This window comes from Diceros bicornis, chromosome 6 (assembly GCF_020826845.1).
Source record: "Diceros bicornis minor isolate mBicDic1 chromosome 6, mDicBic1.mat.cur, whole genome shotgun sequence".
In the NCBI taxonomy this organism is placed as follows: domain Eukaryota; kingdom Metazoa; phylum Chordata; class Mammalia; order Perissodactyla; family Rhinocerotidae; genus Diceros; species Diceros bicornis.
In genome coordinates, this window is record NC_080745.1 from 13168607 (window position 1) to 13186057 (window position 17451).

General features: G+C 51.2%; 1 protein-coding gene across 1 annotated transcript in view; it reads right to left on the bottom strand.

The window, feature by feature from the left end:
• DRGX (dorsal root ganglia homeobox) overlaps nucleotides 1–16979 on the bottom strand; it is a 30676-nt gene extending 13697 nt beyond the window's left edge. Inside the window, exons 1-5 of the mRNA XM_058542648.1 lie at nucleotides 16946–16979; nucleotides 12583–12680; nucleotides 11553–11654; nucleotides 8410–8588; nucleotides 8215–8327 (exon numbers count right to left, since the gene is read on the bottom strand). Of these exons, the coding sequence (XP_058398631.1) occupies nucleotides 8215–8327; nucleotides 8410–8588; nucleotides 11553–11654; nucleotides 12583–12680; nucleotides 16946–16979 (526 nt within the window). The remainder of the gene's footprint in view (nucleotides 1–8214; nucleotides 8328–8409; nucleotides 8589–11552; nucleotides 11655–12582; nucleotides 12681–16945) is intronic.
• Nucleotides 16980–17451: the final 472 nt, after the last annotated feature.

The window sequence follows — 17451 nt, forward strand, 5'->3', positions numbered from 1 at the left end:
AAGAAAATATCTTTACTTGATAAAGGATATCTGAAGAAAAATAAGGCAGCAAATACAATTGTGAAACCCTGAGAGCTCTCCCCTGAGATCAAGAACAGGCAAGGATCAGTCACAAAGACCACATATTCTATGTTTCCATTCAAATGAAATGTCCACAATAGCACCAGCAAAATGTCCACAATCTACAGAGACAGAAATCTTAGTGGTCGCCTGGGGCAGGGGGCCTTGGGGGAAATGGGGAGCGACAGCTAATAGGGATGGGGTGATGACAATGTTCTCAAGTTCACTGTAGTGATGGTTGCACAACTCATTAAGTATACTCAAAATCATTGAGTTGTGCACTTCAATGGATGAGTTGTATGTTACGTGAATTATATCTCATTAAAGCTGCTATAAAAAAATAGAATAACGCAAGGATGCCCGTTATCACCCCTTCTGTTCAACACTGTACTAGAGGTCCTGGCCAGCACAATCAGACAAGAAAAAGAAATGAAAACTAGATGATCTGATCATGTACACGTAATATCATGAAGAATCTACAACTAAACCTAATTACATGGATAAACCTTCCAAACACAACGATGAGCCAAAGAAGTCACACATGAAAAATCCGTACTGTATAATTCCATTTATATGTATATACATGGAAAGTTCAAAAAAGTCAAGACTAAACAACAGTGTCTCAAATGCCTACTTAGGTGGTTGGCAAAGCTATATTACCATAAAAGTGAGCATAGTGGTTTCCTTTAGGGGAGGAAAAGTGACCTAAGTAGAAAGGGCACAGGGATTCAGGGGCCTCTGGGGTGGAGGTGAAGTCCCGGGAGGATGGTTACACAGGTGTTTAAAATCATTCATGAAGCTCTAGTTGCACGTTGTATGAATTTTTCTAATGATTATGATATTTCACAATAAAACAAGTTTTTAATTGCTTTTAAAAATTGCGATTTTTTAAAAAATCACAACACAAAGGAAAAAGTGATTAAAGAGGAATAGGGGAAAATATTTTCAGGGGGCTTGGAGGAGGAAGAGGCTACCGCAGGCTGAGCTCAGCCTTGGTGGGCAAATGTTTATTGGCCTATAAAGCCCTTCTACTCTCAGAATCCAGAAGCTTTACCCTGGCCTGGAAGCCCAAGGGCCACAGACAATGTGAAGCAGGGAGGCACGTCCTTGGCTAACTAAGGGGTCAGACTCTCAGGAAGGACATGGCCAGACCCTTTCCCTGCCCCTCGCCTCCCTTGTCCTCACACACGCGATGCTACTCAGAGTGCTAACGTCTCCTGAGCACCCACTGCTCGCCAGCACCAGGCGGGGGCCTCACACAGCATCACCTTCAGTCCTCCAAGCCTGGATGGACGGAGCTCAGCTACAGAGGTGGGGCCAGGTCTTTCAGCCTCCAGGGTCCAGGCTCCTCCCAGCCCGGAACCCACGTGGGAGGGCACGGGCCATCTCACCTCCCCAGGAGGGGACGGCGAGGGAAGCCTAAGAAGGGGTCAGACCTCATTCCTTGCTCTGCTGCTGTTCTCTCACGGCGCAGGAAAGTGGCTGTGCCCCCTGTCATGAGCGCGGCCTGAGTTATGAGAGCTCTCCCCTGGCGGCGGTAATTAGTTTCCACCTCACACCCAGCTCTCCGAATCACAGGTTAGAGGCAGCGGGCTAAGCGCACCAGGGAGAGGGCCTCCGCTGACTGTGGCTCTCCGCCCCCAGCGCACCGCCTGCCCGTCCTGTGGCCAGCACTTCCCCGAACAAACCCAAGTGCCTCCCTGGGCCATTAATAACCTCCTCTGCATTAATGAATTGTGAACACAAGGCTGGCCATTAAGACAGCGCAGGAAAACTCTTTGTGTTGCTGAGGCTTTTTCTCTGGACACCCATTATTGTTATGCAAACCCTGTCTGCATGGAGCAGGGTCCTGCTGCTTTTTTATTTGAGAGTTTCCATGGATCACCCAATAATGAAATACTAACTGCATACCTGGCCAGGATGGGTCCTCTCTGACGATCCCAGAGCACAAAGTGCTTCACAGCCCAGTGAAGCCCCTGGGAGAGAATGGGTGCCCTGACCAGGAAACTCTACCAGGGCCAGGAAGGAGCCTCTATCATTGCCAAAAACTGGAACAACGGGGGCTACAGGGAAAAGGTGAATGTTAGCTGTAATAAAGTTCAGAGACATGGGAGATGTTTGGGAGAAGTAAACATTTCATTGGGTCTTTTAAAGGTGAGCGGGACCAGTGAGTTGAAAATGAGAACAGAGGAGTCTGGTTAATAATAACAGTGTTAATTGAGCACCTCCCACGTGCCACGCACTGTTCTAAGGGCCTCAGATGCTTTAACTCATGCGCTTGTCATCCAGTCCTATGAATTCAGCCCTATTCTGATCAAGATCCTCATTCTACAGATGAGGAAGCAGAGGTACAGTCTCAATAATTTACTCAAGACTTGCATGCCTAGAGAATGGGAGAACTAGGATTCACACAGGCAGGCCACCCCAGAGCCCTTGCTTGAAGCCACTGCACCAGTCAGCTGCTCGATAATTAAAGGGTAATTAAAGGAGGAAACCCCAACATGTGCCTGGTTTTCAATTACCTGGCTCTATCCCCAGCAGGCAGTTAGTTTCCTGGCCTGAGGTAGCTAGCTGCCCCGCTCCCTGATGAGGGCAGCCCAATGCCCGTCCAGGGGGGCCTGCCCAGCAGAGCCTGGAGGCTAGTCTGCCACGTGTGGACACTCTGCTTGACCAGCCACCCTGGAGGGGCCGTGCCTCTGGCACCCCTGGAGGGTGCTACCCCCACCTCCCACCCTCCCCTGGCTCCCTATCGCCTGAGCAGCCCTGCTGACCTATCCAGACACCTCCCTCTGTGCACACACCACCCCGTACACCCCAATACTGAGCCTGTGAATGAGCATACCCAGAGCTCAGCCCCAGAGATGTATCTCAGACTCCTGCCCAAGTCCCAGAACCTGGCAGCAGAGCACAATCCCCCAGCTCAGGATGACGCTGCCGTGGCAGAGGGTGAAGCTCCAGAAGGTCTCTGCCCTCACCCCCCAGCCTGAGGCAGAACTGCCAAGTCCAGCTTCCGTGTATGCTGGGACAGTTCTCAGCTGCGCAGCTTGTCTAAAACAGGTAATTTCCAGCCCGATCTTGGTTTCCCCAGCTCTCCAGCTGTTTCCAAACCCCGGGCCCCTGCCCTCCACAGGTATCGCAAGGAATGAAAATTAGTCCCTCTAATTTCCTAAGAAAACCATAATCTGGAGTTTTTTCCTGCTGACTTCTCAGTCTGTGTGCCAGAGCTCAGAAAAGTGGCTGAGAGACCTGTTCCCCTTTGTGTTTTCTGGGCCACTTTCCCTCATGATCTAAGGATAAAACAGCAGAGTCTAGATCCACTGGCATGTTCCAGGCCACAGTCACGGAGCTGCCAGGGCCCGGCCTGTCCCCTACTCACGTTGGAGGCAGCGCTCGGCGTCACCACACAGCTCTGTGTACTGGGAATCCAGTTGTGGGGGCCCCTGGGGCACATTCCCTACATCCAGCACCCCTGATCTAGCCTGCTTGCCCTGTGCTCCCTCTCTCCCCTGGGGGCCGCCTGCTCAAGGAGCCCATCGCCAGTATTCCAAGAGCGCTCCCATCCTCAGAGCACACTGAAAGCCAAAGAATTTCCAGGCGAGTGAATACCCGTACAAGTACGTGAAAGGACCTAAGGACTTCAAGGACCACTAGTTGAAGGAACTCAGCAAAATGTACCTCAACAAGCCACAAGTACCCCACCAACACTTCCCGAAGGCTCTCTCAATACTTCCCAGGCAAGGACATCACACCTGTTACAACGATGCATAGAACCCAAAGACCAGGACCCCAACTCGGAGTGCTTTGACTTGTAACTATCACAATGCTCTTCAGACAGCTAGCTCTGGGACCACTATCTTGGTGGTCCATATGCCCCCTGGGAGAACCAATCCTGTCCTGGGGCATTGGGAGCCCCGCCTTTTCTTCACACTCTGGCCAGGTGCTGGTGCAGCACTGGACAACCTTGGCCTGGATCCCTAGACCCTGGTCTGGAGATGCAGGTCTGGAGTCTCAGGGGAACGGCTCCCAGGGTGAGGTCTGGGGCAGGGCCAGAACCTCCAGTGGCCTTCCCAGGCCATTTGGCTGTCTTCAGTCCAGGGCTGTGTGATCCCACTAGAACCATAAAGCCTGGAGAAGGAGACACAGACACTGGTTTGGGTCCTGGAGCTGAAATTCACTGTGATGATTTCTTCCAGGTCATTTGGAAGTTGCCACAGGCCTGGAGAGGCAGGTTGGGGTCTCCGGGCTGGAAGGGGCTGTGGCGCTTAGCTCACGCTGGTCCTGGTCTCTGGTAGTCCTGGGTGAGTCCAGACCCGTCCGCCAGGGCTCATACCAGAAGACTCATAGCTGTCCTCGCTTGCTGGGGAGAAGCAGGCCCTCTCATCCAGAGGAATGAAGGAGTAGATGGAGTCATCAGGAGCCTGTGGAGAGCAGCCTGGACCTCACAGGGGAGACCTAGCTGGATAACTGGTGTGTGAGCGGTGACCCGCATTCCTGGGCCTCAGTTTCACATTTGTGAAAAGAGGGATGGGCTTAGAAGCCCAGACGGGTGCCTTGTCGCCCCAGCCTGCATGAAGCTTCCCCCAGCTCGCTGAGACAGGCCCCTAGTTAGCCAGCAGCCCCCAGAAACAGAGCCCAGGCCCAAGAGAAGGAGAACTTGGTTCAGCTACCAGCTCGGCCAGCGCCTGGCTGCCCAGCCACCTCTGGGGGTGCAGTCAAGGTGAAGGAGGCCAGGTCACAGCCCAGAGCTCCTGGCACTGAGCCAGGCCCGGAAAATTGACCATGCTCCTCTCTTAGGCCCAGATTGGGCTATGCACTTGATTTCTGTAACTTAGGGAAGCCTGGGGGAAGGAGAAGATGTGGGCTGCAAGTGTCAGCAAGATGTCCTGGCCCCAAACTATTTAACAGATGTTCTGCAGAACAATCAAGCATTGACGCCCCCCGGGGGTCTTTAGAACCTGACTTGCAGGTACACACTTCTTACCCCAAGTCCCGAAGCAGAGGCCGGTTCCCCAAGCACATCTCCAGTGACTGCCGAGCTCACCTGGACTCGAGCGAGGTCGTGCTGCCCAGCTGACTCCAAGGCAGCCCAGAGACTTCCAGCTCAGACTACCTCACTTCCAGAAGTGCCGCCACAAGGCGTCAGGCACTTTTAGAATGAAAGTACCCCAACCAATAACAGCCGTCATCTCAGAGCGATCCCAGCTCCACTTACTAGCTGTGCAGCTGTGGAGGCCTTCCTTGTGTAACAGTTACTGCACTAGCATGATCATTAAATGGGACTGTGACGTGAGACCACCTGGCAGCAGAGCACAGAAAGAAGTTTTCAATAATTGCTCATTTCCCTCCCTTTCAACATTACTTAGCCGGTCAGAGACTAGAAAGCTAGCTGCTCAGAGAGGCCAGCAGGTATGGGCTGCAGTGGGTGAGGGGGTCAGGATGAGCCACGGCGAGGGGAGCTTGCTGGGGGCAAGGCCCAAGGAGGAGCCATGTGTGCAGGGGAAAGAACGTGGAAAGCAGAGGTGGGAGGGGAGGAGGAAAAGCCCCCCTCACAAAACAGCAGGGCACAGGCTGCTCTGACCACGGATGTGCTGGTTTGGCCCAAAGACTGGAAGGTAACACATGAAAGATGGGAATATTTCAAATAAAAATCCAGAGTCCCAACTTCTCCTGAAAATTCAACATCCTGGCAGTGCTGCATCCACATTCCCGCGTGGACACAATCAGCTGGCCAGAGCGATAGCTGACCCTTGATGGCAAGTGTTCCTCAGTCCACCCCGTGTCCACCTCTGCCCAGCTTGAACCTGAGGGTGCCCCTTAGCATGCTCCTTGCATAACTGTTCCTGACAGTAGAGAAATGTGCCTTTTCCCTGTGCCTTTCAAAAGCAGGAAAATGGCAAATAGACCAAGAGGGCTGCGTGTCTCAGGAAAAGTGAGCAAGAGCTCCTTTGTACTTGGGGAAGCAAAGACAATGCCTGCACACGCCCATTTCACTCGTCATCTGCCTGGCTCTGGAAACATCTGAGCGTGTCACCTGTTCCAGCACACCTCGTCCCTCTGACTGTATTCAGGAAGGATTTCTCGTGGGCACACACAGGCTGCCCAAGCAGAGCCACTACGATGTGCAAAGATGCACCCTAGTTTGGTGATTGCTGTCACCTCTGCAGGCTCCCGCACACCCTAAGCCTCCCCACCCGCCGTGGCAAGAGCAGCATCAAAGGAAAGTCTGTTTCCAGCAGGCACAGGGCTGGCCCTGGGGTGCCAGAGCCCAGCCTGAAAGGCTTAGGGAAGGGCCCAAGGGGGAGGGGGGAGCACGTGAGGGAAGAAGAGGAGAGTGACAGATTTACTGCCCTTGGGCCTCCCAGCCCCAGACGCTGTCCTGCCCTCCCTGCCCGGCAGTCTGGCCCTCTCGCCACTCCTTCAGCCACCAGAGGCCTCACCAGGGCCTCAGCTTGGCTAGCCAGAGACCCCCAAGGGGTTCCAAAGCAAAGAGACACGGGAATTGCCTCCAATTCATGAGGCTGGAGCGGGACAAGCAAAGCACATTTATAAAAGAGATGGCTACTCTTAAGAGCTGAGCTGACCCTCACCAAAGCAGAGAGGATTCAACAGTCAGACACACAGGACGGCTCCTCGGCCCAGACCAGCTCCCTGAATGATACCCGAGTCCCACTGGTAATCTTCCGGAAGCCCCTTCCGATTGGCCGACCCCAACTCTGTAGGGCCGTATCAGCCTGCTGTGTCCTATGAATATTCCTAAGGCCGTCCTGTGGGGGAATCTGCATGGTGGTCCACACCCTGCCCTGGAGCTGAAGGAAGCTCGAGGAGGGCACAGGCCCAGAATTGGACGGAGCTGAGCCTCGTCCACTCATGCCAGCTGTCTGAGCACGGGGATTTGCCCAGCTACCTGGACCATTCAGAAGTGGCTCTGGGCCTCAGAGCTCCATCTCCTGCAGTGGAAAGCCCAAACCCAGAAGCAAGGCATTGAAGGCCTTCAAGCTCGGGCACCTCCACCTTACATCTGGGCACTCTCCCATGGGTACCCGACATACTGGCCATTCTCCAGACAAGCCTGGTTCCCCTCCCCCTCCTGGCACATTGCACGTGCTGTTCCCTATGTCTAGAAGGCCTTTCTCTCCCTTCAGGACACTCCCCAGGGAGGCTCCACCATGCCCTCATTCAGCCTCCAGAAACCACATTTGCAATGCAAATTGCCACTCTGTGTGTATGTCTGTGTGTGTGTGTGTGTGTGTGTGTGTGTGTGTGTCTGACCCACCTGCTGGAGGGGGACACCCTCCAGAGCAGGAGACTCCAGATCCTAACACATGACAAGCAGGGGACACCCTAGAGGGGCCTCTCCCACGGCCTATTATCAGGAAAAAGCCTACAGCCTGCACCTGCACCCCCATCTCTCAGATCCCCAAAACAGATGAACCCCAAGGGGAGCGCTAACACTGGCTCCCCCATTCCCTCCTGCCTGCACAGCTGCCTGATCCCATCACAAGAGGAGTAGGTTTGGGCCAGAAATTGAGAGACACTGGATGGACCCATTCATCTGGGGGGATGCCCCAGAAATCTCGAAGGGACAGCCCCACAGGAGTTCCTCTCTCCGCCTGACAAAACGTCACTAATGGTTTCCATCCTTCAGACAATGACAGCCATTGAAAAGAGAGCAAATCTTGGAAAACCTCAAGTCCTAACAGTTCAGACTTGTGACTTCAGGAGTCCCTGGGGGAGGCAGCTGGGCAGCTGCACCTATGGAGAGGGTCCTCAAAAGCTGGAGGATTGCTGCTCACAGGCCTCACCCATGAGCTTCAGGTTAGCACCTAAAACAACCAATGAGGGAACGCGGAGTGGACGCTTTGGACACAACTACCTCTCAGACAAGGCCGTCAGCTGCAGTGATGTTTACAACATTCACCTACCTTCTCCGGCCACGCAGAAATCAAACAAGATAGAACTGTGTGCAAACAGATGCTGTTCATTACCCCGGCTGTGATTGACAGGAGCAATAAAGGAGCTGCACCCACCCATGATGCAAGAATGGGCCTAAGCCAGACAGCAGGACAGTCAGACAACCTCCTGGATCCCCTTGGAGATGGCACCAGGCCAGGAAAGCCCCAGCCCCGCCCACCAGCCAGCAGGGCCGGAACTCACCTTTCAGGGAGGCAACATGTGACAGGGCCTGGGCGTACGTGGCCGTATTCAGGAGGGTCCCCGGCAAGCAGGAGGGAAAGAAAGGTCCTGTGGGACCCACAGTTCGTCCCAGGCTGGCAGAGAAGGAAAATCACATGAGTTCCCAACCCTGCGTCCCCGCCGGCCCTTTAATCCCTGGCATCCAGCCAGCCTCACCTCTGCTGGGCCTCCAGGGCCTCCTTCTTGCTGCGGGCCTGGTCCCCAGGGGGTGGGGAATTGATGTTTCTCACGGGCGGTGGTGTCACCTCTGCCATGGGCTCCTTGGCTCCTGGCTCCTGGTCAGAGGCTCCTCTCTCTGTTTTCCTCCATTTGGCCCTTCGGTTCTGGAACCACACCTGAGTCCCCGATGGAAACACACACCCAACGGAGGCAGAAGATCAGACATGAGGAGGGAACCAGAACCCAAACCCAAACGCCTGGACCCCAGGCCCAGTGCTCACGGCTAATATTGCAGCCAGGTGTGCAGCAAACAGCCTCTCCTCTCCAAGAGATCTGTCAAAGCAGTGTTCTCTGACCTGCAGATTCAGACCCAGAGACGGGTCAGGAGACCAGTGTGGAAGGCGTGACGGGCACTTTTTAATGAGTGTGAAATCATAGAAAGTCTCCAAATGCATTGCCCATAACAAGGGTAAAGTGTTGTCTTGTGGAAAATCTCAGTGCAGGCAAGTACATTTATTTGATGTGAAATGTACTTCCTCCCAGGGGTGGGGGAGCTGTCGTTGTTAAAGGGATTTGTACACTGCCCAGGGGTTTTCTCATCAGAAATGCTCATTCACTCTTCCAGCAGATTTGGCCTGAGCACCTGAGTGTGTCTGGCCTGATACCTATGATTTAACCCTGAAATTATCTCTTATACATCATGACAGATTCATAACCAGCAGCCCAGTGCACCCATTAGAAACACTGACTCTGGAGGCAGCCCTGGTTTAGAATTCTGGACCTCAGGAAATCTAATTTAAAATCCACTGCAACCCTACAAAGTAGGCAGTCCACTAGCCCCATTTTACAGATGAGAAAACTGAGCACAGAGAGGTTAATTAACTAGCCCATGGTCATTCAGATGGTAAGTGGCAGATCCACAATTTGAAGCTCAGTGGCCTGGCTGAGGACCACGATCCAAACTGTTTGGGGTAATAACAGTGGCCACCCTTCCCAAGCATTGTTGGGAAGATCAACGCAGAGATGCACGAAAAACACTGAGCATGGTACCTGGCCCGGAGCAATCCATCACTTGGTAAACATTAGCCAGTGTTAGCATCTCTGCCATCCTCAGGCTAGGAGGAGGCTTACGATTCACCTGCTCTGAGTGCCTTCATAGAGGCCAGTGTGGAATTCTTTATGCCTTGGGAACCAAAACTGCATTTGCAGGAGGACAGCCTCATTGCAGCTGGGCAGCTGGGGCTCAAGGTGCTCCCAGAGGTCAGTGAAATTGCTGCTCTTTACTCCAGCCAGCAAGACCTCCTCCCTCCCCTTCTGGGAGATAATTCCTGGCTTAAAAAAAAAAGGCTTGCTGGCCCTCCCTCCTATTCCGCCAGCATCCTCAGCACACCGGCTCAGGAGAGAGCCTGGGTCCTGAGGCTGAGCCCTCTGCCAGCCCGCCCCACCTCTGAATTTTCGTTCTCCTTTAACTGGATTTCTTTCTTTCTTTTTTAATCTAGTTGGCTTTTAATTGCACATATCAGCAACCATTGAATAATGATTTTATCTATATTCTAAATTTAGGGCAGTTAAATGCAAAGCAAAATGCAGACACTTTCTTGCTTCTTAATTGAATGAAGGTCACAGCTATAACAACATTTAATTGAGCTATTTTTCATTATCATATTTTAATGACTTTGCACTGACAGTTCGCCTGCTTCTGAGGAAAGAGCATGATGGAGTCGTTTATTTCCCTATTTAGTTATTGTTTGACAACATCAGCTTCGATTAAGACCCTGCTTTATAGAACATTAATCATATTTGAATGAGCAAGGGGTATAAATGTAAACACAGCTCCCTTCCCGCCACCGACGCCGGGGCCCCTGTCCCCACACGGTGGCTCACTAAACAAACGCTCCACGGCCATTGTCTGTTTGCATAATAGCCAACAACAGCCTGAACAACAATTCCCCAGCTTTAATTGTCGCCACTCCTATCTCACCCTTGCACCTTTCAGGGAGAAGTTATGATCTTCCACTTCTGAATGCTCAATAATTGTGTCATTTATCTCAATTTGCAGTTCAGTCTTTAGGCAGCTATTGGCAAGCTGGCATTAAAAAAAAGAAAGGATAGACGGCATCCTGGCCAAAGGAGATTTTCATTTCCAAATAATAATCAGTTTAATTTGCCCGCGTATGACCAATGATTCATGTTCAGATTTAATAATCAGGATCACATAATCTGATTATAGGGGAAATAATTTGTTTACAACCCCCAATTTACTGCTCAGAATTCCATTATCTCTCTTCAGCCATTGGTTTTTAAGAGATACTAACATGACCCAAGGGAACCGAAAGCAAACTATTATATTTCCTACAATTAGATCTTTGCATAGTCTTAACCCCAAGCCCCTACATAAAAAAGAACAGAAACAGCATGGAGGAAACCCCATAAATAAAATGAATATATAATTGTGCTCAAAGAATAGCTCGCCTGGAGAGGCGGCGCTGCGAATCTGTTCCTCCCGCGCTCGGGCACAGCTGCTGGGCTCGACGGGTTTGTGCACTTAAACGTAATCACCGTAATCACCTCGTAGCTTCTAAAAAGAAATCCTGCTTAGATACGGTCACCGCGGGCCGCACTCGTCTCTGAGGCAGCCTTTTTGCTACTGCTGTTTAAAGATTTTTAAATTGCACACGTTCTTCGGATCCACTTCACTGAAAGAGTCCGCGTGCTGGGGAAAAGTTGGACATGATGCAATTTCTGGAAAGCAGATCCTACCCTGCTCCCATCTGAAAACACAGTTCTCTGCAATTGACCGGCCTTACCCCAGAGCGGTCAGAGCATCTTTGAGAATAGCATCTCAGCTCTTTTTTTTTTTCCAAAGCAAGGAAATGGATGTGCATTGATGTAATTTAGTACCTTAGAGACGCGGACAAATTAGTGTAGAACATTATCACTAGTTAATTATGAATGACCGATTAATCAACCTAATCTAATATTCCACATTATGTTGATGTTATTAAAGTGCATCATGAAAATGACAGATAGTCTTCATTTGCTTTCTTTGGCCAAATGTGCACTCTGCAGTCATGATGTCAAAAAAAAAAAGTTTGCCAGTTTTAATATTAGAGAGTTAAATAATTAAAAAGAAGGTTTACCTGCACTCGGGCTTCTGTGAGGTTTATTTTCATGGCCAGCTCTTCTCTGGTGAAGACGTCGGGGTAGTGCGTTTGAGCAAAAACTGCCTCGAGAGCTTCCAGCTGGTAAAAGGAAGAAATATTTACTGGTGAGAGGCTGTGGCTAGGGGAGAGGAAGCAGATGCATATTTCAAATTTGCTATGAGTGGTGAGGAAATAGTTTCACAGATCAAATAGAGGAAGATGAGGGAGAAAACAGCTCTTTGAAAAGATCCCACAGAATTAAAATTTCAACCACCGATGACTTAGTAGCTAAGACTTACTACAACCTCAGTGCTCTCCCAAGAAGCAGAAATAAGAAAAGTGCAAATATTTACGTGCATTTACATTTAAATATATTCACAGGAATCAAAACCTAAGAGATGCCTTATGGATTAGAGCCATCTGCACAGCTCTCACCACAGGGCGTAGGAAAACAGAGACACCTTGCAGACGCCCGCACTGAGTCAGTCCCCCAGAAACCACCCAGGGGTATTTGGGTCACCTTCCTGACTCCTTCAGTTTGCTCCAGGAATAGGACAGACCTAAGGGAAGGAGCCCAGGTCAGGAAACACAATATCAAGGTTCCAGTTATAGCCTTTCAATTTATAGGCGACAATACCTTCTACAAATCACCCAACTTCTTAGGCCCCAGTCTTCTCATCTGTCTTTTGGGAATAACAATGTCCTACTTGCCTTCCTCGAAGCGTTATTTCGAGGTTCAAATGATATTGCTGATGTGGAAATGTTCCTCAAACTATCAACCTACTGCAAATGTGAGCCACCGTCACTGCCTCTTCTCTTACTATCAGGGATCATAAGGTCAGAGTCATCTGCCCCGTCCCCAGAATCCTTGACACGTAAATTGTTCAAGCAAACAGAAAGATCTCATTAACATAATCAGTTGGCCTATTTTAAAAGACAAAGAAGAGCTGCTCAAACTCTGATTTTTTTTCGGGGGGGGGGGGTGGCAGGAAGTAGCTGACTCTCAGAAGGGGAATGTCATCATTACCTGCTGAAGAGTAAATGTCGTCCGATTCCGGCGCTGTTTTCTGCGCAGAAACCCATCATCAAAATCTCCGGTGGAGTGGTTGCCGAAGGGCGCAGTGCCTACTAGGAGCAAACTGGATCAGCCTGAGCACAAGGCCCCCAGCCCTCACACCGACTCCCAGCCACACATGCTCACGCAGAGGCACTGACCTGTCCCCTCCAAACAGAGCTCCGCCTGTCCCAAAGCATCTTTCTCTGCTCCTCTTAATAAGGTCCCCTATTTTCCACTCTCTCGCACCCTCTCTCTCCCAATAACCTTCGATTTTAGGCCCAAATATGTTTCATAGGGCGAGTGGCAACCTTACTCCACAAGACAGCCAAGTCCACTTCCTCTGAAATTCTGGACTCTGAGCCAGGGTCACTGGCTCGAGGTGGGGCCTTCATCTGCCCTCTGGCTCCCAGCTGCACCTCTGTCCCATTCACCTTTATCTCATCCCTCTACCTCTGGTCCTTTCCTAGAAGCCTCTATGTCTCACTTTTGCTCACCTGTTAGGTTCCTTTCCCTTGTTTCTATAAACAACAAGGATTAAAGGCTGGGGATGGGGGAGGAAAGAAATTACCAAGAGCCTTTCGCAGCACTTTTCTCCTAGAACTTCAGGACACAAGGAGGTAAGAAGTTTATAAATGAATATTAATTACCGTTGGTCACAGCTCATCAGCACCATAGTGGATCTGTTATATAGATGTCAATTAACAGGAGAGCTGCACCAACAACGGCTGACCGGAATTCCAAGCAGACTTAGACAGGGCCACTCTCAAAGGGGACCCCACCCTCCGGCCAGCTCCATGAAGGACCCACTGCTCCCACTTCCCTGAAAAGAAAGGCGTCCTTTCCACTGTCCTCCCCAGCAGCCTCCAAAGCTCGCATAAAGCCAGAATAGAGTTTGGCCCCAAATGTGCATTCAGCTCGTTTTCCAAATGTGCACCATTTACTTGACAGTCTACAGTGACTTCTCAGGAGAACAAATGAGCAAGTTCCCATTAGCCAGTGAACGCTGTACCTGCCATGGGCTCTGGTCACAGAATCTCTGCACGTTCGGCTTCAGGAGCTGGCAAGCCACCCTGCCCAGACACCGTCCCTCAGAAGTACCTCAGTCCCTAAGAAGCAAGGTCCTTTGGGCTTTTAAAAATTCCATCTACTAAAGGGAGTCCCTCCTACTTATTTCTACTCTCCAGGCCACATCCTTTGCTTCAGCACCCCTACCCTCTGCTGAAGCCTTCTCCCTCTGTCTTCCCGTCCAAACCGCATTCTTCCTCAAAACCCTAGTTACAGATATTTCTCTCCAGCTCATTGGAAACTTCAAAGGGACAGCCTCAAATCAGTCTTATTTCTATCGCTTTTCGAGAAACCAAATTGTCTCCTTTTGAAACAAAACACTTGACTGGTGAGGATGAAACGCAAACTCTGAGGCTCTCTTATCACAATCAGCCTCAGTCTTCTAACTTATAGCTGCTGGTCCCAAACTGTTTCACAACGTGGACACATTGTACCTTTAAGTGAAACACTGAGTGTATTGAACCCTAAAAAAGACTGATGGTTCATCAAATTAATAAGAACAAATAGAAAAGAGGAAAATATGAGAAGAGGCTTTTTACTTAAAGATAAGTAGAATGGTCGATAATGTTATGAAAATGTTAAACCTTGCTGATAATTAAACAAAACAGAACAATGAGCTACTATTTTCACCATTTTGGCAAAAAAAAAAAAAAAATAAGGTGCATAATGATACCCAATATAGCTAACAGTGTATAAAATGTGCACGCTCATTAACCATTTGTAGGAGTATCAATTGATGCAGCCTTATTAGGGGGTAATTTGACAATATGCATCAAAAATTTAACTGCACACACAGGTATTTAATTTATGAATATAAATTATAAAACTTGGTAATTATAAATAAATTATAAACTTTGGTAAACTTATAAAGTTTACCAAAACAGAGAGAGAAAAACGTTTCCGGAAACATGGTAATAGAAAAAAAAAAACTGGAAATAACAAAAGTTCCCATCAGTAGACACTTTCTGTACACCATATAATGGACTACGACACAGCTGTTTAAAAGAAATCAGTAGTTCTGTATACGTTGACATGGAAAAATCCCCAAAACAGATACTATAAAGTAAAAAAAGCAAAGCCTTGAATGACGTGCCAATATGATCTCAGCACAAATAAGGCATAGCGTATAGAGAGAAAAATACATAAGTGAGGTGTTTTAAAAGAGCATGTTTTCCTTGAAGGAATCACAAGAAATTACCAATAGGGAGTATCTTTAGAAAAACAGGTGGAGAGAGAGGATTTCACTTTTCAAAGTACAGGTTTCTGTTCTATTTGAATTTCCTAAGCAGGTGTATGTAGTACTTTTTACTTTAACATCAGTAAAATTATATGAGAAGTGAGATGATGAGCCAGGCTTTGCATTCTCCTTTATGCCTCTCTAGATTAATAAAAAATAAAAATTAGGAAGCTGATGGGCTAGAATGAGATGTCATACTCCAAAGGTCTGTTCTCAGCCTTTCCACCTGCAGCAGCAGTTCACCCCCTCCCAGCAACACTGAACTGAAATAAAACACCCCTTTGCAAAACTGGCTTAGAAACACATCTGCAAAGAGAGAAAAAGGTTCTTAAAGACCCATCTCCTCTTCTTCTGGTCACAGCAATCAGCGTCAGCCTTGAGGTGGGATGTGCCTGGGCTGTCCGGAAGAAAAGGAGAGCAGACGGAGCTGAGCTGAGAGCAGCAAGTAGCTCCGTGCACTGGAGCTGTGAGGGGCTGGGCCAGGACTCCCCAGGAGACTTCTGCAACCCGCCCTGCAGACAGGGCTTTCTCCTTAAGTCACTCAGGCAACCCGCCACCTGCTAAATACCCAACCTTGGCCTTCCCTACTTTGACCAGAAGGGTGGGCCACCGGGTGTCAGTCAGTCCAAACCCCAGGTTCAGATGTGCAGAGAAGGTGTGTCCACCACACGTGGGGAGGGTCTTCCTCCAGTCCTACGCTACCATGTCAGGGGAGGCACCTCTCAGACCTTTTCATAAAGCCCATCAGCATGGATTCTTGGAGAGAAAAGGAGGTGAAATGCAGGCAAATGTCCTCTCTTCCCTTCTTAGGAATGCCGGCCAAGCTGGCAGGGCTTAAACACCGGTCATCATGAGACAATCCTACCGAACTCTTAAAAGCTTCCAGGGGAAAACAAAAACAAACTTTCTGAAATCCCAGGGCGCAATGGCCAGCCGAGGCTCAGCTACTGCCCAGGGACCCTGGGGACGAGGTGGACGAGCATCCTCTGATGTCTCAGGTCCCTCAGTGTCTCACCACCTGCCCTCCCACATGCCTTCCTCGATTTCTTGGCCTCCAAAACTCTCCCACCCCACAAGTAAATCAAAGCAGTAGACTGTCACAGCCAAGTCCTGGTATTGTTCCCAGTTATCAAGTCCTCATATCTCATGGCTGAGACTACTGCTCTGAGGAAGGCGCTGTTAAAAGGCCAGAGTGTGTGGCTTTGCATTTGCCTGACGCATACTAATCCCTCCATGGGCAGAGGGCCTACCCCTGCAGATCCCCCAGGGCCTGAGTAGGGGCACCAGATCCAGGCTGTGCGCTTCTCACCAACCTACCCCCACGTAACAATCCAGTGCAGAGACCACACCAGGGATCCTGAGGCAAAATTTCTTCTGAGGCCTGGAGACCCTCAAAGACCCAAACCCTGGCCCTGGGGCTGCCCCTGGAAGTGGAGAGTGGTTGGCATTTGGGGTCAGGAAACCCAGTGAGTCACAGAGAAGGAGCCATGCCAGGGCAATCGTTGCGGTGATGGGCAGGCCACCTGGCTCCGGAGGGCCAGAGCGCCGGGAACAGACGTTAAGGTCCCCCGGAGCGGTATTGCCTGCGCCCGCAGTGAGAACAGCCCGGCAACCGGGCGGTTCCCGGCTCATGGTCGGACCCAGGACGATGCGGGCCAACTCCCTAGTCCACCTTGGCTTTTCGAGATATTTGCAAAACACAGTGAAAGATTGATGCGGCCCCTCTGGGCAGAGGAGCCCCGATTAGAGGCGTGACACCAGCATCTGTGCTGGGAGGACCCGACCAGTCCCTGCGGCGCGCAGAGCCCCGGGCCGCCGGCCCAAGCGAGGAGAGAGGTGGGAGGCAGGTGGCGACGGGGCGGGAGGCTGGAGCGGGATGTGGGGAGGGGGTCAGGGGCGCCCCCACCCGCCGCCCGGCGGCTGCGCCCCTCTCAGAGCGGGAACCCAGCCGTCTCAGCTCTGCTGCCGCGCAGGCCCTTTCTGGCCGCCGCCGGCCTTTCCGAGTGGCCTGGGAGGGCAGCGCTTACTCACCCTCTAGCTGTGGCGGACAGTGGAAATAAAACATCGCCGACAGCCCGATCCGCTGGACAGCCGGGACTCGGGAGGGTGATCGCGAGATCGACGAAGCGCTTGTAGCTCCGGCCTGGCTGCAAAGCCAACAGTGACAGAGTCTGAGTCTCCCTCTGCCTGCGTCCCCGGCCCGGCCCTGGAGCGCACCGAGCACTGCCTTCCTGGAAAACGCCCTCCCGACGCCCTCGGTTCACTGTGGGGACTGGAGGGAGGGGTGGCAGCGCCGTAGCAAGCCAGGCCCTCCGCGGGACAGCTTTTCGGTTCGGGTCCACCTCCCTCACCCCTACCCCGGCCCCAACACCAAACGCGCGCAGTCTGGTTCCTGGCTCTCAGGCGTCCCCGCCGTCAGCCCTGCACTCAAGCCACCGCAGCCGGGTCCGGCGAGCGCGCCAGGCCATCTGCGCGACCGGCAGCCCCCGCCGGGAAGGCAGCCGAGCCCCAAGGCCGGGGGCGCGGGGCCCGGTGAG